At 41.2% G+C, this 22,201-nt stretch overlaps 1 protein-coding gene across 1 annotated transcript in view; it reads left to right on the top strand.

The window, feature by feature from the left end:
- Window positions 1-13,109, top strand: part of cemip2 (cell migration inducing hyaluronidase 2) — a 29,077-nt gene extending 15,968 nt beyond the window's left edge. The window contains exons 11-24 of the mRNA XM_084359988.1: window positions 508-636; window positions 2,169-2,257; window positions 4,700-4,831; window positions 5,181-5,216; window positions 5,489-5,644; window positions 7,365-7,542; window positions 8,598-8,813; window positions 8,909-9,120; window positions 9,481-9,663; window positions 9,762-9,981; window positions 10,067-10,168; window positions 10,264-10,409; window positions 10,551-10,657; window positions 10,754-13,109. Coding sequence (XP_084216114.1) covers window positions 508-636; window positions 2,169-2,257; window positions 4,700-4,831; window positions 5,181-5,216; window positions 5,489-5,644; window positions 7,365-7,542; window positions 8,598-8,813; window positions 8,909-9,120; window positions 9,481-9,663; window positions 9,762-9,981; window positions 10,067-10,168; window positions 10,264-10,409; window positions 10,551-10,657; window positions 10,754-10,950 — 2,103 coding nt within the window. The 3' untranslated portion in view covers window positions 10,951-13,109. The remainder of the gene's footprint in view (window positions 1-507; window positions 637-2,168; window positions 2,258-4,699; window positions 4,832-5,180; window positions 5,217-5,488; window positions 5,645-7,364; window positions 7,543-8,597; window positions 8,814-8,908; window positions 9,121-9,480; window positions 9,664-9,761; window positions 9,982-10,066; window positions 10,169-10,263; window positions 10,410-10,550; window positions 10,658-10,753) is intronic.
- The last annotated feature ends 9,092 nt before the right edge of the window (window positions 13,110-22,201 follow it).

Genomic DNA, 22,201 nt, shown 5'->3' with positions numbered 1-22,201 from the left:
AAAATGAATGACCAACGAGAGCCCCTTGATATATGAACTGTATAGTTTCTTGCAGGAAGCTTTAGTGTTCCTTTTAACTACTAATAAGTAAGACTTTCTTGCTCATAACAAAATGATCTGCCAATAAAATGGGATTTAACAGGCTTTAGTGTCTGATAGAATATTGAGATCTCAAATACAAAAACAAATATAAGACGAGGATCTCCTGTCTCTTTTTCATTTTGGCACAAACAGTGCTGAGGTCCACAGGGGAGAGCTGTGTAAGGTCGTACTTATTGGTAGGGAGTATGCGTGTAATATTTAGGTTGTCTGTATATATCTGTAGAACCGTAAAATTTAATGAGCTTTTGAGCTCATATGAACTCTTCCACCTGGTTTATTCTTCCTGTGGGGCTTCATGTAGCACGTGTATGATGTGCATATGAGCCCAGATAATGAAATTCCTGCCGTTGTACCACAGCCATGATTTGTTTCACCTCATTTCTCTGCTCTTCCTTCCTGTTCCAGGATGCTGGCATATGGTTTGTGTTCCATAGCTCATCTACTGGAGACTCTCATGGGCTGGTACCAGAGACCAAGGCAGAGCTCACTCCCCTGGGGATTTTTTACAACAACCGTGTACACTCCAACTTTAAGGTATCATCAGTTTTACTTATCTTGAAGTTTGTTTTTTTTCAAGTCTATGTGCTTTCTCTCCCATATACAGATAGACCCTGTTAACACTTAGTTTTAAAATGTATGTTGGGCGATTGTAGGACTGGAGGATATCGCCTTAGAATAACACTGTGATGTTTTTATACATATATAGATATTTTCAGAACTCCTCAAAAGCACATCATAAATGCTGGGACTAGGAAACAAATTCAAATATCTCAGTACTTTTGACAAATACCTCGATATTGATCTTGTCATCCATGACATTATAATCATCTCAAAAATATCGCAGTTTCACAGTATCAGGGTGTATTGTATTATACAATTACTGGTATTATTATCTGTTATAATGACATTGAAAAGGATGAAAACATGTTTTTTGGTTGAAGAAACACGTCATTATAATTTCACAAGATATTATGTCCTAAAAATATAAATCTGATGTAAACTTGAGGAAAATGTATATTTTTGATAACACTAATACAGTAGAATTCAATAGCGTAGATAAGCAAATGTTATGCTATGATTATTGTTGATTTTCATACCACGGTGCACCTTGAAAACGGTATATCACTGCAATCCTAATCACAAGTTGATGGTATTAAAAATGCTGACATATCTTTTGCAAATGCTAATGCATCCTGATGCATCTCCAGCAAGGACGTAAAAGGAAAAAGGTCCCTTTGACCTTCTAGCAGAACTGACAAAGTCTGAACACAAATCTTCAACAACTCGTAGATGCATGATAGACACAGGTGTGAAAGGCCATGTGTCTAAGCTGTCCACTTTAGTCCGGATCACCAAAATGCATTTTAAAACAGGGTCATTGCGACAAGAGAAATATGGTGTTTATAACTTGTAAAAAAGGATTGCACATAATTCTCTGCTTACCCTCCTTGTTCTTGCCAAGAAAAGGCATGAACACACACACACACACACACACACACACACACACACGAGTTGGCTGTACAATAGTGCTCTGTTGTGTAATGACAGAAGTCGGGCAGGTGAACTGTAAGTTCTTTGTTCAGTCTGACCACAGCAGCCTCTCTTATAGAGGCAGGAGCCCTGAGGTTTCAGACTATACCTCGCTTATACCGCAGGACCAACTCGGAGCACAGGTTTCCATATACACAAACACACAGACATATTACATATTTCCTTTAATTTATTTTACAATTTACTTTTTAAACATACAAAAATAATCCATATATAATGGAGTATGTAAATAAACATTACAAGCTCATAGACATTATAAATTATTCACAGGAATTCCGTTCACCAACTTTCCTACTTTCTGCAGAACCCCATACAGCATCGACTCTATAACTCTGTTAGCCAAGGATTTAAATTTAGTACATTTATTATTGCCTCAGGTGCCACACTGTAAAATAAACCAGTAGTCTTGTTCATGTCAGTAAGACAGAAATAGACCTGAGGCCCATCTTGGATCGCTCACAATAATTTTAGAGAAAATTTGACATTTTACTGTATTCATACTCTCATCTTTCTAGGCAGGGCTGTTCATTGATAAAGGAGTGAAGACCACCAATGCCAGTGCTGCAGACCCCCGGGAATACCTATGTCTAGACAACAATGCCAGGTGTGTGTGTGTCTGCAAATGTGTTGTGCAATAGCATTTTATATTTTTAAAAAGTATACAGTCTGTCACTTATACTGTCTAAAGAGTTTTTATTATTTATTATTAATTTATTATTATTATTTTGGACATCTTGAGTAGTTAACTGGGTGTATATAAATGGATAGTGACTTTCAACGGACTAGTATACTGTAGGTGTTTTTGCACCTAGCATTTAAGTGTGCACTATGAGAGGGTCTACGGTGATCATATGCATCATGGTGTCCATTTACTCTATGTAAATATTAAGGTATTTGTGGTTTACAAGTTTATATTTTTATGCCACTGTCAATAAATGTTTGTGAATGAAGTTATTTATAGATATATCTCGTAGGATATCAGCATTGAGTTGGATGGATGGATGGCCTTATACACTGTTATTGCATTTTAGTGGAAGGTCTGTCAGGTTTGTGTTGACAGAGAAAACAAGGCTTCACAGATAGAGTTTCCTCTCTGCAGCTCCCTACCCAAATACAGCCCTCAACTAGACGGAAAAAATCTTACGTGTCCACCGAGACTTGTGGCCAAGCTCAGAGTGTGTGAGTGTGTGTGTGTGTGTGTAAGTGAGTGTTTGCAGAAGCATGAGGGGGAGGATTTTAAATGTCAAAATGTGTACTAAGTACTAATCTTACATAAGAGAGAGAGGGGTGTTTTTGTTGTGTGATTACAAGAAACTTTAGAAAGAGGACATTAGATGTTGATAGCTACCAGAAAATAATTTATTCTGACCTTTCGTCTCAAGGTTAATATTTCCCCATGACAACACAAAATATCTTAAAACAGCTTCTGTTTTGCACCACCATATGGTTGAATAAAGAGGATGAGTCCTGTTTATTTTTGAAGACTACAAATAATAGTGTTTTTGCTTTGTACACTAGATGTGGGACAAAATAGCGATACAGCAATATATAGAATCACCACTGGCGCCAAATACTGATCATTTTATTAAAACATGGTACTACTCTAAATAGATTTCCCTGCCAATTTGTCTTAACTCTCTCTACTTCATGACTCCCTGTGGTGTTAACTTGTTTAAACTTAATTTACACAATTAGACAAAATGGAATGATGGCACCCATGGACATGGACAAGTTGCAGTCGGTGTGTGCCGAAAGGACCTTTTACAAACTATTGTTATCGGCTGAACTTGGCTCTGATAGTTGCTGATGGCTGCGCAGCCTCTAACGACAACGCGGGGGGGGTACGTCACTATTTTGCATGGAAGACACACTGAGTCAATCATGATCATTTGAGGGCCACTTCTGCTGAAAATATCTAAATCCTCTTAATCTCCCTCTCACTCTTAATCTAAAGTACACAAACTGACACAGGCAGCTAACTGCTGTACGTTAACGTTAGATATGCACCAGCAATACATGAGTGAATACAAATTGTGGGCTAACATTAAATCTTTGTGTTCTTGTTGTAACGTTAAACGTTGGGACAGCTGAAGTTATCTAGTCTTGAATATATAACGCAACACCATCACTGAATGCAGCCAGACAGGCAAGAACAGAAACCATTCTTTTAATGTTACGTTACTTAATACTGGACGTTCTCTCTTCCAAATAATCTAGCCTATGGATAGTTAGCCATCCATTCATGAAATGAATCCTTACCCCAGAAATATGCACAAACATCAATGGTGTGTAAGAGTGGCATTTAACAATGAAGCGGGACGTGCAACAGAAGCAATCCTGGCCAGTTCAGCCACAGAACAGCACACCATCCACTGTGAATAGAACAGATTCCAACAATGTAATCCACTCAATCACATGTTCCCAGATGTTGTGTCTTGATATCAAACAGACAGCTACTGCTAGCTTTTCAACTCAAATTAAAGACTGTGTCCTGCCTCTAATGTTACTCTACCTGACACCGCAATGCAGTGAATTATTTCATAAAGCCTGCTTCTAGCCTTTAGAAGGGTATTTTTTCTTCTTCAGTTACAGAGACATTGTGACGTATCGCAGATGATGTCTTGCAATGTATCAAGTACCAAGTATCACAGAATAGCTGTGTCATGATACCATTGTGGGGATTCCCACATCTGTTGTGCACAAGATATTTCCCAATCAAATGGGTAGATGGACATACTGTAAAACTTCGAAGCACATTCATGCTCACAAGGGGGAAAAGTCTTTTGTGCTGAATGACACTTCACTCTCTTTTGCAATAGTACGCTTTGTGGGAGGCAATGAGCATTGAAGCCAGCAGAGTTCAACATTGGGGCTTTAGACTTTTAGTGTTATTTTGCCTGCACAGATTTATAGTATGATGATATTATATCTATCATGCCCACTCATAACCCTCCAAACGTTAAAATGTTTCAATGTATCTCACAAGGAAAGTCACAAGGACACAATAAACAGAAACAAGAGTGTATTCAAATGTGTGTTTTTTCAGATTCCGACCACACCTTAATGCTGACCCCAGGAGTCCTCGGGTGGCGGCAGTCATTGACACTCTGATCTCCTTCAAGAACAACGACTTAGGAGCGTGGATTCGGGGAGGTGACATCGTCATCCAGAACTCTGGGTGAGATGGCTCAGAAGCTGTGATGTGATTAATGTCATGTCTTCAAGAGAACTGTGGATGTTTCTGATGAAAGATGATAGGAGCATGACAGAAAGAAATACTGAGATGTTGACAGTTTGTGCTGGGAGTATGATGTTATCCCACCACAACTCCCTGTCATGACGTCATTTACTGTTTGCAACAAAACGCACTCAATTCAATTACTTTTATGAAATACCAGATATAATTTTGAATACGGTCCAAATGGTTTCACTCTGTTTGAACTGTTGGCGAAATACTCTCACTTCAGTTTTTTCTATAACGGACATTTTGTAAGACTAACAAATATCTCTGTTCTGTCTCCAAACAGCTTTGCAGACAATGGAGTGGGATTATCCTTTGCTAGGTGTGTGCTTATCTAGATCAATCTGCTCATACAGTCTCATGATCTTAGTCATCTATATTTGCCTTTCTCCTCTTCATGCCAGATGAACGTGCCAAGAACCTCTCATGTTTGATAAATAATGAGCAAGAAGCAGATGCTTCAAAGCTCCTGTGTGGTCACAGGCTTCTGTTTCTTGCTTAAACCAGACACAAACACATTTTTTTTCTGCTTACCTCTGTATAAAGGCATAAACCTTGAATTAAAAATGCTGTTATTTCCTTCTTATTCTCCAGTGATGGCAGCTACCCTAAGGATGAAGGCTCTAGCCAGGAGGTGACGCAGTCTCTGTTTGTGGGTGAAAGTCGAAACAGAGGGACCAATGGAGGACAGAATAAATACTGGGGCATCGGAGGGACTGATGCAAAGATGAGGACACTGCCAAGAAACAGGTGCAGGGAGGAAACAGAGGAAGTGATGATAAGTTGATAAAAGGAGGAACTGAGGGGAAAATCCAAATCAAACTGAGTTTTCTCAGGAATTGCAGGGGATGGTCTTGGAGGAGTTGGCAACGACAAATATGCTGGGAAAAACAAACAAGGAAGAGCGAGCCAGCGAGGCAATCAGGTAGTTGGACAGATGGGCAGACGAGGCTGCTACAGCTGGCTCAAGCAGTAGGTGGACTTGTGAAAGGAAGTTCTGTGTTGACAGACTTCCCTCCGGTGATATTTTAGGCAGTTTATGGAAAAAAAACTAGGGGGGCAACACTTGCATGGTTTCGTAGAAAGGAATTACTCATTGTACCATCTGATTGCTTAAGAGCAAGGCTTTTTTTCCCTCTCATTTTTGACAGAGCTCACATTAATTTTAGCTTGATGTCACCATGTCCCTCCTTTGTTTCTATGGTTTCTATCATATTGATCTTCTTTGGAAAGGAATATATGACACAGATGAGTATACTGTATCATTAATAGTGCTCCCACTGATGAGTAAACTAAACCAAAAGTGTGTTGGTCTTGCTCGACTAGTGCCTCCTTGACACTGCCTTAAATAGAACACTTCTTACATTACGAGGGAGTTTATAGAGTCTGTGCAGGCTGTAATGCCATGTCGGACTAAGTGGACAGTCCTAATGAGAGCAGAGTTTTGAGCTTTATGTCCCCTCAGGGTCTCCTTACATTCCTCTCTGTCTGTCTTTCTGTCGTTCTCTCTCATTACAGGGATTGTTATACAAGACGAGAGCAACATAAGCAAGAAACTGGCAAATAGCTGCCCTTTTTTAGCTTCAATAACTATAGTTTATGTCAGTTTGTGACCACTGTCACCGCTGTGTACAACTTTATAGCCATTTTACAGGCTTCCTGACCGCACTGTGACATCTGGCTCTGTCAGTTGGTGTGTTGTCATCGTCGTTCCTGCCAAACATGCTGACACTCGTTTTTTCCTCCCAGAGAGAAGATAGTTCCACTAAAATGGGTGGATAATTTGATACTTTAATTAAAACACCAGTTCAGTAAGGTTTCATTAATCACAATTACGTAAGATTGTGTGACCTCTGCTATACCCACATTAATGAAAACAAAATCTACAGTTCAGCCTGAGATCCTCATCTGAGAGAAAGTAATGAAAAAAATGTCCTCCTTAATTATTATCCAATCAGTCTTATTATATCAATCAACAAAACGTTTTCCATTTATACCGTACAATTACTACTATTTGTTTGACACACTGTTTGTGTGGGAAATAGGTCTTTGAGTATAATTCTCTTCACTAAGACATCTGTTTTTCTTTTTTACCACCACCTAAAATTTACCACTGTCCTACATTACACAGACCACAATTTCTACATTTATTACTAATGTTAAGCCTTGGAATTGTAACACTGAGTCAAGGCCCATATGATCATAAATTATGGAGCATGTCATGTCTGAGGCGTTTGATGTCCTGCTCCCAAGTGACCTCATGGCCTGGCTAAAACTTCATGGATTTTTTAATAACATGTTCCCCTGAAAGTCTTATAATGTTTTGGGTTTTAGCCAGTTAATGACTAAAACCTGTGGTCTTCCATTGGAACGATAAACCCTTTACTCTTTTTACTTAATCTCCCATGTATTCATTGCTGTCACTTGTCTTGCCTAATCATGAATCCTCCCCTCTTCCTCTCCACTGTAGGACATTCCCAATCCGAGGTTTCCAGATCTATGATGGCCCGGTGCGGCTCACACAGAGTACATTTCGTGGATACATGCCAACGCCGGAGCGTTACACCAGCGCAGTGGGATTTAACCTGAAGAACACGTGGCAGCTCACCCCACGTAACAACCTGTCAGAGCTCAACTTCCACTCTACTGTGAGTTAACATTTAGGTTTGATAAGACATCATACTTTAAGCACACTGTACAGTTTCTGTTCAAAGCAATCCAAAACTCGCACGTGACCTCTTACCACACTGTTTTACCATCTTTTATTTTGGTCAGATGTTTTTGCATTCTTTCTTCCTTCCTCTTTATCCCTCTGTTGTTGCTTCGTCTGCATTGCAGAGTCACTGCTGTAAGTCAAACAGTAGCTGTGAACACTCCTTGATTGATCTGTGTCCACCCGCTTGGTGCATAGGGTCAGACTGTTTCCTCACTGGCAGTTTGTTTCCCCCTATATCCATCCCCTTACATTGATTAGATCACAACTCAGATCAATGTCACATAGCTGTCAGTTTAAACATCAGTTTGACAGAAAACAGGAAGGGAAAAGAGGACCCGTTCAGTCAAGCGTGTTTAAAAACCATTGTAAATCACTAGAGCCCTCTTGTGGCGATATAGTACAGTGCACTGCCTTATAAACCCAAATTACCCTAAATTTCTTAATGTATCTTCAGCTCTTCAAATCCGATATCACTTATATCACTTATATACAGTGAACATTTCCAGTCTCATAAATACCATCCCTAAAAAGTTTAGCCGCTCAGCCCTTCACTAAAAAGGTAGTTAGTAGATTGGTAGTTGCAATCAGATTTCTTCATGGCAGTCTATATTATTAGATGAAATGACTGTTGTAAAGGGAGCCCAAGTCTTTTAAAATTAGAATTCTCTGTAAAAAGCCATTCATCAGAGAGCAGTGCCGTGTTCTTCTGCAGTGCCTGTAAAATCTGAAATGAAAAGGCTGCAGTTTATATTTCCCTGTCCCAGAGGGACCAAGATTATCACTGTGAGAGTCACTGAAAGCAAATAGCTCCATTATGTTGATGAAAAATAACTACTAAGTAAATAGCAGCAGCGTTGGAGAGAGCGCTCCCAAACAAACATTTAACGCAGGTGGCACTCAAGCATAATTATAATAGCCTGAATTGATGTAAAGCGCTAAAATATATATGGTGGCACTCACAACACTCTTTGCAAATAACATCCTCAGGTGGGTCTGCGCGCGTTCTTCGGTCGCCCTGGGCAGTGGTTTGAAGAGAATGACCTGGATGGGGACAAAAACTCCATCTTTCACGACGTGGACGGGTCAGTAACAGGCTACAGAGACGCCTATGTCGGCAGAGCAGACAATTACCTGATCCAGCATCCTGGCTGCGTGAACGTGTCCCAGTGGAGTGGAGTGATCTGCAGTGGCCGCTACTCTCAGGTGCAGAACGTCAGAGGTCTACACCTTGTTGTTGTTGTTCAATCCTTGTCTCTCTTTCAGACCATTTCACTCCACCACATCGTCCTCTCCCTCAGGTGTACATCCAGACCCAGGGAGCCCCCAGCCTCATTTTATCCATCAGCAGAGATGAATATCCGTATGCTCCTCTGGTGCTGAGAGGGATTAACAGCCAGGGGGCGCCGTCGCAGCAGTACCAGCCCATTCTGATGATGAGCAAGAGCTACACTCTGCACTGGAGCGGTCCGGCACCCAGAGAGGTCGTCCTGTCTCTCATCAACTTTGACAAGTGAGTAACAAGAGTCAGCAGCGCGTGTGTGATGGATGCATGTATTTCTGTAATATCTGGAAAATGAGAATATATTCTCTCTCAGAGGAAGACGTGGAACACCAAGATATTTTTTTTTTTTTTTTTTTTGTCATTAAAGTAAGCAGGAATTGGTGAATTCCTGTAAATATTCACGCCATCACTGTATTAAATTGTGTTTTTCAGCATTTTCTTGTACTATATTGATCATATTAAAGCTATCATGAGCTGAAAAACCTCATTAACAAACTAGAGTGTCTTTTTTATGTTAGTTCTAAATAGTGTCAAGGGGAAGCCGTGTTTGACATAATGTCTCTCTGTTTTTCTCCTTCTCCCCCTCAGAGCTGACTGGGTGCTGGTGGGACTCTGTTACCCATCAGACACCACATTTCAGATCATGGCCGACATCAATGATAGGCAAAACAACACCTTTGACGACCTCACAGACTACGGCACTGTTTCATCCCTCGCAGAGCTGCAGAAGAGGCCGATGGAGAGGAAGTACTACTTTGACCGGACTGTTGGGTGAGAGAACAAATACAATCCTCTTGAATTTCATCATTTCATTCTGAAAGTGTATTAAACCCTGGCTCTTTCTCTTGCTCACCTCCCAACACACCCAGCTTGTTGTGGCTCTACCTTCAAGCTCGGCATGGTCGTGACGGTCACAGCTACTGTTCGGTAAAAGGCTGTGAAAGAGTGAAAGTCATGGCCACTACGTCCTCCAAACAGACCTGTAACTGCTCAGCCAAGGCCTACCCCAAGTACTCCAAGAAACCCTCAGCGGTGGTGCCTATGCCACCTCTGAACACACAGCCCTGTAAAGGCTGCGGTGCCAAACAGGTTTGTGTTGCTACATTTAAGATAACTTTCACTCAGCCACCTGAATCACAAGCCACCCTAGCTGACAAATGTGTTTTTGTTTCAGCTTGTGTTTTCCAGCGAGCCATGGACCTCCTACCTCCAGACACAAGTCAAGTCTCTGAGCAGCAAAGAGCAGCAGAGAGGAGATAACAGCTCCTTTATCACTGTGAGCATACCAGGCCTCAAACACATACTTTTATGAGTATAACTTGAACATGTGAATCTTGGATAAATTAATCTATTTTTCCTCTCACCTGCCAGGTGAATGAGGTGAACATGCCCTTCTCTCAGCCTGGGTATTTCCTGGTCTCAGTGGATGCCTGCTCTGGGAAAGTCACCAAGAGAACTTCATTTGCCAAGATGGATGCCAAGATGCAACAGTACTTAAAAACTGGAATATCAAAGAGGTGAGCCAGGGAAATAAGATACCACTGCCCAAACCCTACATTTCTGACTTGGACATCACAGTACATCACCATGTCACACACCTGCAATACAACAGAATGATGCACATTCTTGCTTAAAATTCAGATGTGTTTTGTCAACAGGTCAATAGTGCTCATGGCAACACGAGGTCAACCTGACGGCCTGGTTGGTGTCGCACCATATCTGGTCTCCTTTGGTTTGGCCAAAGCTGCTGATCTGCATAGTAAAGGTAAGTGACAATTACAGTGAGTAAAAATAGTTTCCAATTTTTGTCTGGCCAAAATCTCTCTCTCTGATACACTCTTACTGCTGCCTCTTACTGTAGAGAGTCTGGCACTTTGGGGCTTCCATGGTGGCTCTTCACCCCCTCCATGGGTATCGCTACAAGCTGGGCAGGGGGATGAGTTTCTTGGGCTGCAGGAGCGGTACTTGCCACTGAATTTGGAGGCATACGGCTGTACACCTGCAACTCATACTCGCAGAGACCTGGAGCTACTCAAAAAAGCCACAGGACTACAATGACCAATGTGAACTACACAAATGAACTACCCGAAACACTCTTGCACACAGATACACAAACACACACAACCAGCTGATGAATGTGAACTGCTGAACCTTTAATTTATTAACAATGGCAAAGATGTTTACCGATTTCAAGTGGAGAGAAGGTATTTTAATTTTGAGCGGGGTGAGTATTTTTGTGATTTTTGTGTGTGTGTATGTGTATGTGTAAGTATGCCTTGGGGCCGTTGAGTCAATGCACTTTCCTTTGAAAGACACAACTTGCCTTATCAGCCAAAGTGATCAAATGGAGCTTTATAATAACTCAGTTGTAAATCTTTGACGACAGGAAGACACAAACCCGAAGCAACCTTTAACATCCACCGAGCAATGTGATTATTTATTATGTAGTAAATGAAAACAGAATGAATTGAATTAAGTCTGAGAGCAGAACACAATGCATTAGATACACACAGGCCAGGAGGAAATTATGAAAATAAATTGCATTGTCCCTGAAATGAGATCCTGTTCGATTAGAACAGATGAATGAGATGGATTAGATGAGCTCAGGTCAAAGGGAAATAATGAAATTAAATGCCATTGCACCGAGGATTAAAGAGCAATATTTAGCCAAAACTTGACATGTAAAAACAGCCAGTGGAATAGACATGTTAGATTATTTGATGCAAAACAAAGTCATAACAAGCCATATTGATATCACATATTTAAATGGTTTTATAGTCATGATGTTGTTTGCAGTAAAAAGTCTGGATAGTTTGCCTTCCTAACACACAACAATGCAATTAAATGTAAAAGTTGCTACTATGTAGACCACCAGACTCTTTCCACCAATCCTCACTCACATCTTGTAGCTTTTTAGTTGATGTCTGTCACAACTGAATCTTTGACTGGAAAACCGCCTCTGATCATCGTGCAGCTGTACAACTGAAGACTTTAAGCACCTTTTTTATGGATTCCTACATGGACTTACTGGATCTTTTTATCTCATATTTTTATTTATTTCTTCACAGCGATGGTGTCTCAAGTGCTGGCCACATGTGCAGCACAAATATATATACAGTATATATTTTCCTTTTGTTGATTGCTCAAACAGAATTGAATGTTTTTTTACCTTTCATCTGCCTCATTCACGATCTCTTCATGTGCATTATTGCCAAATCCATGTTTAGATTCAATACAGAAAAAAGGGTGTTTGGATGCGAGCAGGGCTCCCCCACTGAGCGATGATAAGTACCTATCTGTGACTGTGTATGTGTGCGTGTGTATGTGACTGTGCGACTATATGATGGAGAGATCCTCTGGAGGATAATTACCTTGCTGCCTTTTAACCACTCTACTGTTAAAAAGAGCAAAAGAATGAGAGAAAAACGTTTCCAACCCTTGACTTTTGTTCAATTGATGCTTTGAAGATGCACAACCAGAGAGTTCTTAATGTTTTAATTAGAATTAGAAGTGAGCTGTGTAAATTTGGTGTTCAATGTTATAACTCATACTGTACATGTAATTTCAAACAGGTTGTCAATAATGTGTGTATTTACTGTCTTTGTTTTTTTATCATGTGAAAAAAAATTAAGCTGATTTCTTCCAACATGGAAAACTCAGCATTTGTTATGACATTTCCAATTAAATAAACATGTATGCTTTGTGATAAAATCATATTTTATTATTTGCTTACAGCTGAGTCTGAGTTATAGTGCAAAGGACTGTTCATATTTAAAGGGTAACGCCACCAATTTTACTGGGGTAATTCTACTACATATGTGAAAAAAGTAGTATAAATCCTTTTGAGGCCCCAGAGGAAGCTGCATGTAATCTGATAAATTGCCCACCAGTGATGTCACTCAGTAGCAACATTTCATTATGGGTAATGTAGGCACCAGGTTTTTGAAAAGCAGTCCACACCAAGAACGATATCATCAGAATACACCGGAATCACAGGAATGAGTGTAATATTAATTTCTAACAGTAGCCTGAGCCACAAAAGGCTTTAAACTGCTTTTTCCACATATGCAGTAGTTTCCCCAGGACCTGTTAAAATCTTTAATGTGTTTAGCAGCCACCATACAACTTCACCACTTGGGGGCAGCCTAGTATTTTTGAGGAATACCTGCCTTTTCCTTTGAAAGTCATCTTGGCTCAAATCTTCATTTCTATACCTGAGACGCTGAAATAAAGTCTGTGCAAGAAATATTATCAAAGTGAAAAAAGACCAATTTTTGAATTATAGTTGTCTTTTTTCCAGCAACGACAAACCATCCAACCATAGTCTGAAAACAACCATCACTGTTATTTCACTACACCAGTTGCCAACACAGAAGAAGTGGCCAGAGGGATATCATAAAGTTTTAATGAGCCTCTGGAGATCAACGATAACATCTTCTATCGAACATGTAAAGCCATTAGATGTACAGCACACATATATGTGGCAAGATGGAGCGCAGCAGTTGCTTTTACTGCTATAAATTATTAATGAGGGACAAGTTTCAATAGGAAACAATGAATTCATCATCCACAACTTGTTCTAAAGTCAGCAGTTAAAGCTAAAAACAAACAGCAACAGATAAATAATAGTGAATAGATTCAGGGACCTGCCTCATCAAATCAAACTCTACTACTGCCGATATCGGTAGTGAGACTGATTGCTTCTGTGTGTGCTAGTGTGTGAAGAGCCTTGACAAGAGAATGATACAAAAACTGTCACTGCCTAAAGAAATATGGTGCCATCCTAACAGACCGCAGCCCACCATATGGCTCTGATAGTGAATTTACTTGTCCATAAAACAGTCCCTGACCATGAAGACTGAGTGCTCCCACACGCTTCACACCGTTCTGAAAATTAGAGAGGACAGATTGCTGTGACACACTTTGCCAGCAAAATGATACACATGAGGACAAAAGCTCCCTCTCACACCCAGGCATCTGCCATCAGGAAAAAAGACAACGTGGTGGGATTAAGCTTCATCTTTCTCATTGTTTCCCACTGATTATCTCTGCACAAACCCGTGTTTTAGGCAGCATTTTTTAAACTTTCATACCAGAGTATTATCAGTACAGGCAGAGAGAATATTTTCATCAGATCTGCCGTTGCACAACATATTTCAAAAGCTTCTTCTTTTATCCTTTGATGATTATGTTTCTGTCGCATGGACGGACTGAGTGTTCTTTACAGCTGGGTTTTAATTATGTAACACTCAGCCGTTTGAACTGTGCAAATACAATTAGAGAAATGCCAAGGATGAAAATATAACACTATAAAGACTTTATGCGCGGGAGTGCAGGCGGTTGCCTTCAGCAATATACTGTATATTGTTTTCATGAGAAGGGCACAGCTATAGCAACACGCGCTCTGCATTGTGACACATCAGTGGTGACTGGGTCTTTTCTTTTTATGTGTGATTCTGTAGTGTTAATTTGACTTGGCAACTACATGTACACCCCAGACACATCTGCCCTACAAAGGCAGAGAGCATGAGCACAGTAAACCTGAAGGTGAAAATAAATTTTTTTTCCGGTTGACTAAATAAATGGATGAGATTTTATTTAACAAGATAAACAAAAAAACACAAAGACCAACAAAACTTCTCAGAAAAATAAGCCCTTAGAACTGAATGAGGGAAAACTATCAGCACTCAAAATGTGTTCTTTAGCCTCTTATTAGTATTTGTTAAAAATAACCTTGAATCGATATAATACATTGATTTACAATTTGATAGATTTTTAATGTGTGATTTAGAAGTAGTTTAAAATCACTCCAGATCTTTAAGAGTCAAAATCTGAGATGGCGGCTAATGCTCCACTGCTATGCTAGGCTAGTTTTAGCAGCACTAGCTTTAGTTTGGCTGTTTTTTATTGACACCAAGAGCAAAACAAAGAGACAAAGAGAGAGGGAAAAAGACAGACTTAAATGTACAGAAAGCAAATAAACAAATGAAACACAGGCATAGACAGAAAAAGGGTGAGAAAAAGACAAAGACAGGAAGTGGAAAGTCACATGAGGATGTACCCTACAAAATAAAACAGGAAATTACTTAACTAAAAACCCAAACCATGACACCGACTGTGTTTCTGTTTTGCCTAGCAGAAGGCATATCAGTGAAGGCACACCTTCTCCACGTGTATGTAAATCTCTTGTCTCTTTGAATGCCTGAGCATATTTATATTCAATGCAATATGCACTTGACATGACATGACTGATGATAACAGAAAGAATAGCTTCCTGCCTGCATTTGATTAGTGAATTACTAGTGTGACCGTGTGCATGTTTGCATAGAAATGAACTGTGTGTGAACCGCAGAGAAGCAAATACTCATTAGCTGAGTCGACCCGGGAGCTTTACAGCTTCACAGTTTAGTACATTCACAGGAAGTTTATCTGGATTCCCCAAATTCGCCTCTTCGTATAATTTTTTAATCACACCATTCAATCGGTTCAGCGGTTCCAGTTGATTCCCCGCTGATGCCCAGTGATGGTGGTCCTGAATAATTAAACAATTCTGACAGCCGTGCAGGGGTCCGTTTCCATGACAACCCCTCTCCCGGTGTCCTGGCTGCCCTGAGGAGAAACGTAAATCTCCTGTCTGCTTAATGTCACAGTAACAACAGCAAAGTGGAACTCAAAGACGGGCAGGTTGGGGTCAGTGCGGGCTTTTGATTAAATGTCCGGCCTCGGTTCCCCCAGTGGGAAGGTGTTGCGGACCGCCAGTGACCACCTGTGGAGGAGGTTCCTGTGTTGTCACGACTCTAAAAGAGGTTTTCAGGGGCCAGATGAGACGAGATGCAACAGAATCGATAACACAAATGGAGAAATACAGATTTCTCGATCATGACTGCCTCCAGCAAAAAGGCAGTAGTTTACAAATTGACCACAAACAGCGACAGAATGTGCTGATTAGTCAGTGCAGAGGTGGGTGGGATCGCTTTAAGGTCACAGAGGGAATATTTTAATGATGTCTGTAATCTTTTCTGACACTATGTTGACACATCTATGCCTCTGAGCGTGATACTCCCTCCACACACACACTAAGTCTCCTGATCTCCCCTCACACACAACATAGTCAATTACCCTTTAACATCAAATGGTTCATCAGCTCCCCGGCCCATTAGACAGTGAATTAACCTTATCTACCTGTAGATGAAGAGGTATGGGTGTGACGGCTATAGCCATGTCCCCGTCAGGGCTATTACGAGAAAATACGTCATGTACTTTCCACGCAGCACGATACTGGCTAATCGGGCCCGGAGAAATGCAATAAAAAACGGATTATGATGCAGTTTTTCATCTGAATGGCGCTTATACCTTGTTTTAATTATTCAGTCAATTAATATGTGGCTACGTGTTGTGTTTGGGGACTCCAAAGGGGCTGTAAATGCTAAAACCCAGCATGGGATTGTTAAAGCCAAACTTCCAGATTCAGTGACTCTCAACTGATTTGTGCAGCGTGTTTCATGAGTCACTGTAACTGAAATTGTTCCATGTGGGCAGCAAACATTAAAAGATGCTTCCGTTTGGTTAAATGTAATGTTCATTTTTGCTGAACTGTAAAGCGCCTTCATGAAATTGGTTTGTGTTGCTTTCAACAGAATCACAGCGTCATGGATGAGGGCTTTTTGCAGCTCATGTTTATTGCACTTACCAGACCAACCAAAATGTTGATGAAAATATGGGACCATTAGTGTTTGGGAATCATGACAGCGATGATGACCATTAAAAAAACGATGATAATGATGGCAGCATTCGCGCCTGATGCTGCCAGCCTCCATCTCCAACTAAACTAATTCTGGCTGTGAAACCAGTCGCCTGTTGAGATAAATCAAGTTGAGATGTGAAGTGTGGTAACCAATCCAAGATAATCGTCGTTCCCTGGAGAGATGGGACCAGATTTGAGTCTGCTGTGACTGACTAAACACCAGGGCTGAGAGCTATATGCTCCAGGCTGTCACTGATGCACTTGATCCTGAGCTGAAAACCAACTCCTATGAGTTCCCGAGGGGCCAAGCTCAAATGTAGAGAGATAACAGGGAAAATCCTCTGAGACGCTCGCTCACTATTTAACCTGCTAGCCAGAAGACATACAGTTAGTTAGCAGGAACCTACTTACTCTGACTGACTGGCTCAATATGTAATGCAATTGCTCAGTATATCTGTGTCCCCTTATAACCTGACATCACAGTTTTGGTATTTGGGATTATGTGATTTGGAGGGAGAGCTGCGCCATCAGCCAGACCTGAAAGCATCACCACACTTTATGATTAGATATAGATTTTATGTGCCCTTACGTGAGACTGAAAGGTCTTAATATTTTCTGCTTTTGCACACTTTTGATTGTCTATACCATCATTGCTTTTCAATCATATATGAAACCCTAAACAATATAAACATCTATTAAAGAGGCAATTTGTAAGATATGGCCAGAATTTTTAGTTTAAATCATTCAAAAATGAACCTTTTCCACAGAGCCTGAAGAAACAACAGTGTTGATGTTGTGTTGTGGCCAGATACGCACTGTCAAACAGAGGCAAACCAGGCAAATGTTTGGGAAAGGGGTCCCCAATGGCCACTCATAGTGGCACATTTTGCAATGACAACTATAAAACCCTCTTAAACCTCCTGTAAAGGCACCACAGTATACTATGCACCACTGCTGCTGCTGCTGCTGCTGCTGCTTCAAAATAAGTTCTTCATGTGATGATGATCACTGGCCTTATACTGTGGGTTATTTACAATGTGACAATGTTGTTTAGTTTTTGATTTTAGGTTTTAATTGTTCTGTTTATTACTGTTATTTACATTAGAAAATGTGCCGAATGTGAACATTGGAAATTTAAAAAAAGGTTTGGATTTCGTACATTTTTCATTGGTATCTATTTAAAACAATGTTGATGAGCGCTGGTTGGAGGGTCCCCTGGGAATATTTGCCCTGGGCCCCAACAGAATTGCCACTGGTTATTTCAAAGACCTCTATGCGCTGTGTTGCAGATATGTCTACTGAAGTTTGCATGCTAACCAGCTAGCCCCGGCCCATCATGCCTCATAATACTACTTTGTACCACAAGACGCGGTAGTCTAATAGCCGCTGTAGTTTCAACAGGAAGAAGCATAAGTGGCAAGTTTGCTACTTAGCCTCATAAGTAAACAAAATTAACTCACAAAATGTCCAGAAAGGATCCTCAATTCACAGAGTTAATTAGTTAACTAGAGTAATGCTTCTTCTGATCGGAGTCGCTGTAAATCACCTCCATACTGTTTCTTCTGTGTCTTCAAACTGGTGGTCTCAGAGGCCGTGTTCAGTCCCAGTCTGGTGTCCAGAGGGCAGGTTGACTGAGTACTGTTAACTCCCTTCCTCTGAGGTCGTGGTGCGGGCACTACTCCTGTCAGCTTATAGGGCCACTTAGCTCCACGGCTAACCAAGCTACTTGCTACCAGCAGCTTGTTGCTTCAGCTAAAGAGTAGGAAGTCCAATAGTGAGTAAGTGGTTTTGTTGCTCAGAAAACTTCTCTGCTGTCTTTTGCTCTGTACTTTTCCCTGCTCTTTTTTGTGTTCATAAGGCATTCATTATCTGCATTTTAGCAAATGGCCTCTGTCCTTCGTGAAGGTTTTAGCGACATCGTCTCCCATTAAAGTTAAAAGCCTTGTCCACTAGTCAACTAATGTAAAACACTCAATCCTTTGTTTTACAACTTAAGGTCACATTTAATGTTCTTTTAGTCCTTCCCTTAACATCCACACTGCTCATCGTCCTCCTCCTTTTATCATCATCCAGCTTCTTTTTCCGCAATTATTCTCTCTTCTTATTTGTGCCCAACATGAACTATTTGTAATAATGAGCGTGCTGAAAAGAACCACCCACTCACTGTTACTCACAGCCAGGTAATTGATAGCTAATTGCTACGCTTTTATCCGGACCTATTGTTTAAGATGCTGCGGCTTGTTTAATCGCTTCATATTGTTCTTAGACTTGTCTTTCCTCTCTGATATGAGCATGTTTAAAGTTTGTTTAAGAGTGTAAAGCATGAGGCTCATGTTTATGTGAGTATGTATGCAGCAGGTGTGAGTGGTTTCATGATGGAGCGGTGTGGAAATGAATGAGGCCCTGATCAGTAGCGATTTGAACCTGATGTGACACACGACAATTGGATGAGCCATTTTGCAGTCTCGCCCTTGCATTGGCATAGACAGGCCTTGATGGGAGAAGAGACAAAATGAAGGAGGAGGGAAGAAGAGGAGGTGTCAAAGAGCAGGATAAAAGGAAAAGATTGAAAGAAAGTGACATTTTAAAAACAGGATTTGTTGATTTGGATTTGTTATCGATGGATACCAGTGAGCCAAGCGAGACGTTACATGATGCTCATGTTTCCAGACAACCAAGCGGCATCTCAGGGCCTTAAAAGGATGCGCAGCTCAACAGGGGCCCCTTGCTGTCGTCCCACAAGACGACTCCTCCCCTCTGTTGCTGTGGCATCCGAGTGATCTCTTCATTAATTCATAGGAGAGCGCCGAACTAAATTAGCACTCGTTAGCCACCCGCTGTTTACTTTTCTTTGTTTGCTATCGTTAACCCTCCACCCTTCAAACTGTGCAGTCTGTGTGTGTGGTCATGCATGTGTGTGTGTGGGAGGGGGGAGGGGTGAGAGGGATTTGGGGTGGGCATCATGACAGCCTCGCCTAGCAACCTGCCCCGGTGAGATGCTCAAAGGGTCTGGATCGCTGGGGGTGACACACACACTGAGTCTCCCACCCTGAAGCCCCTCACAGTAACTGTGACTCAGGTGGTTTCGTTGATGACGTTCCACCTGCCAGATGCTCATCAGGTCTTCCCTGACATCCCAATTTTCATTCCTTTTCCCTTACCTCTGCTGAAACACAAGACCTTGCCAGGAAGAGTGGAGAAGATCGTGCAGCCTAATTGGAGGAAAACGGACGCCTTGCTCCATCTTCCTCACCTTGGACATTTATTCAACTTTCATGGCCGCCAGATGAGAGATGTTTTGCGTAGAGTTGCCTTTTTTCTTCTTCATCTTCTTCTTCTTTCTGACTTTGCAGGCTGAATCACCATAAGACTTGACTTAATAAGCTTTGAAATAAATCAGCAAACCTAATCAGAGAGAGTTTTATGAGTTTTAGATTCCGCTGTTGAGGCTGTAACGAGATGATTCTGGAAATCCTTGATTCTCACCCTCGGCCCAGCGTTTCTCCTGGACCAACAGATGTGTTTTAATAGAGACTAACAGTGTCACACACACACACACACACATGTTCACAGGCTGCGTCATGCCCTGTCCTCCAACACGCCTCCACTAGCAGAGGGACGACTTGCCCACCTGTGGCTTCTGACTCCTGGAGCCAGCCATCTTCTCTTAGCCACCATTTCTGTCTTCTTCTAATCACCTGGCTTTTTCCCCCTCTTTCCTCATCTGGTTGTGAAGCTTTACAAGTTTCTGTTTCAAGTTTTTAAAGGGAAGAAGGATCTTTGCTCGGAAGAGGGTTCAGAAGTTCAAGACTCAAGTGAAGGACGGCTGAGAGGAAAGCGATTCCCAAAGGAGCCTTGGACACCTTCAGAGGGGTAAGACATCGGCCATTTTGGATTTGAATGCTCTCTTGGTGATGAAGTTTGGGTTATAAGAAATGTGATAAAAAAAAGTCAAAGATGATGATTTTACACATTCACATAAAGTTTGATGAAATCATAGCAGCAGAAAGGAGGGCAAATTGATATAGGAAATTACTGAAGTGTTACTTTCGAGATCACTGTCTGGGATCATGCGTTGAACTTTTGTTGGGCGATGATAAAAAATGCATTATGTAAGCCGCGGTAACAGATCAATGCCGAAAAGTGGTCGGCTGCTGGTGTGCTAAATAAATGATAGTCGTCTCCCCATATTCCCTCTCTTTCTTGCTTCGCGCCTCCATCTGTTGGCCGTTGGACACTGACGCAACCATATGCTCTCTATGTATAAATCATCCACAATAGCCTGCTCCCTGTTAGTCTGATAAAACATGGATTTAACACATTTTTCAAGTCCAAGCCTTTGAGGGATTCTCTGTCCTCTAAACAGAGTGATCATCTTTTGACTTATGTCTCCTCTTAAATCTTTTAAGTGTGCTTTTCTTTGGACTTTGAGGGCAGATTATTGTAATCATCTTTCATGTGTGGGGTTTTAGTTTTCTCTTTGACACCTTTAAAGCCTCAGCTTCAACATAACAGCATTCCTCGAGGTCTGAGCGTAGTTTTAAGTCTTCTTTTTCCCTGAGTTTTATCTCTACGATGCAAAGGTGGCAGAGGACTATCAGGGTGGCTCTCCCTCCACAATGAGTTGTCACCAGACTGTGCCCATGCTCTGGTCTCCTCTCCTTGTGATTCAGAGATTAGTGACTTGTCTCTGAGCCGGTCTGTGGCTGTCATTCAGACACAGATGAGCAGTCTCTAATTAGTGTACGTGTGACTCGGACGGTAAGCCAGCACCAGTGAGTCATACAAACCCACACACACTCGCACGAAAAACTACACATGCATCATTTCGTGAGCATATTGAGAATATCATGGGTTTGCTGGCCATCATTTAGACTGTTGTCAAACAGCCCATGAGATGTGTAGGAGTTTGAGCGGCAGTATGGACAGTTTTCGTGACACTTCTCCAAAAGAAGCTGCATTTGCTTTTGGCTCATCTGCTGTTAGGACTTGACAGCTTGTTGAGTCTTTGAGGGAGCTGCAAAAGAAAAAAATATGCTTTAATCTCATCATATGTTTTCTCCTGTTAGGGTTATTGTAGTTAGGGTTAGCTCACGCAGTACATAATGTAGCTGCAGTATTGATTTTCTAGATCTCTTTCCTCTTTGGGCCAGTAATGCTCATAATCTGTAAATATTTCCCACCTGATGCACAAAGCAGGCAAGCTTGACTGAAATTCACAAATTCTGGCAAACAGAAACACACATATTGTCTGTGGATGCCGTGTGTGAATTATTGATGCCGTCAGCCTGCTTAAAAATGCATCCCCAACCTTTCTGTCGCACAGAGAGGAAGCAGTAATTAGTGTTAGGATATGAGAGGAGACATAGGCTAATTATCAGTGGGGTAAACACAGCAGCTTGTGTGCTCCTTTTTGATTAAACTTTCTTTTATTTATAACAGATTCTGCAGGTTTACAAATTGTGAAAATACTCTATTGTTATTTTTGTCCCTAATTGCCATCCAGCTTGTTTGGTTTGAAGAGGTGTGAGAGGGAAGATGAGAGGAGCTGAGGAAAGTCTTTTG

This window comes from Pagrus pagrus (genome assembly GCF_965226575.1).
Source record: "Pagrus pagrus genome assembly, chromosome: 8".
NCBI classification, from domain to species: Eukaryota; Metazoa; Chordata; class Actinopteri; order Spariformes; family Sparidae; genus Pagrus; species Pagrus pagrus.
This window is presented reverse-complemented; position numbering and strand designations above follow the sequence as displayed.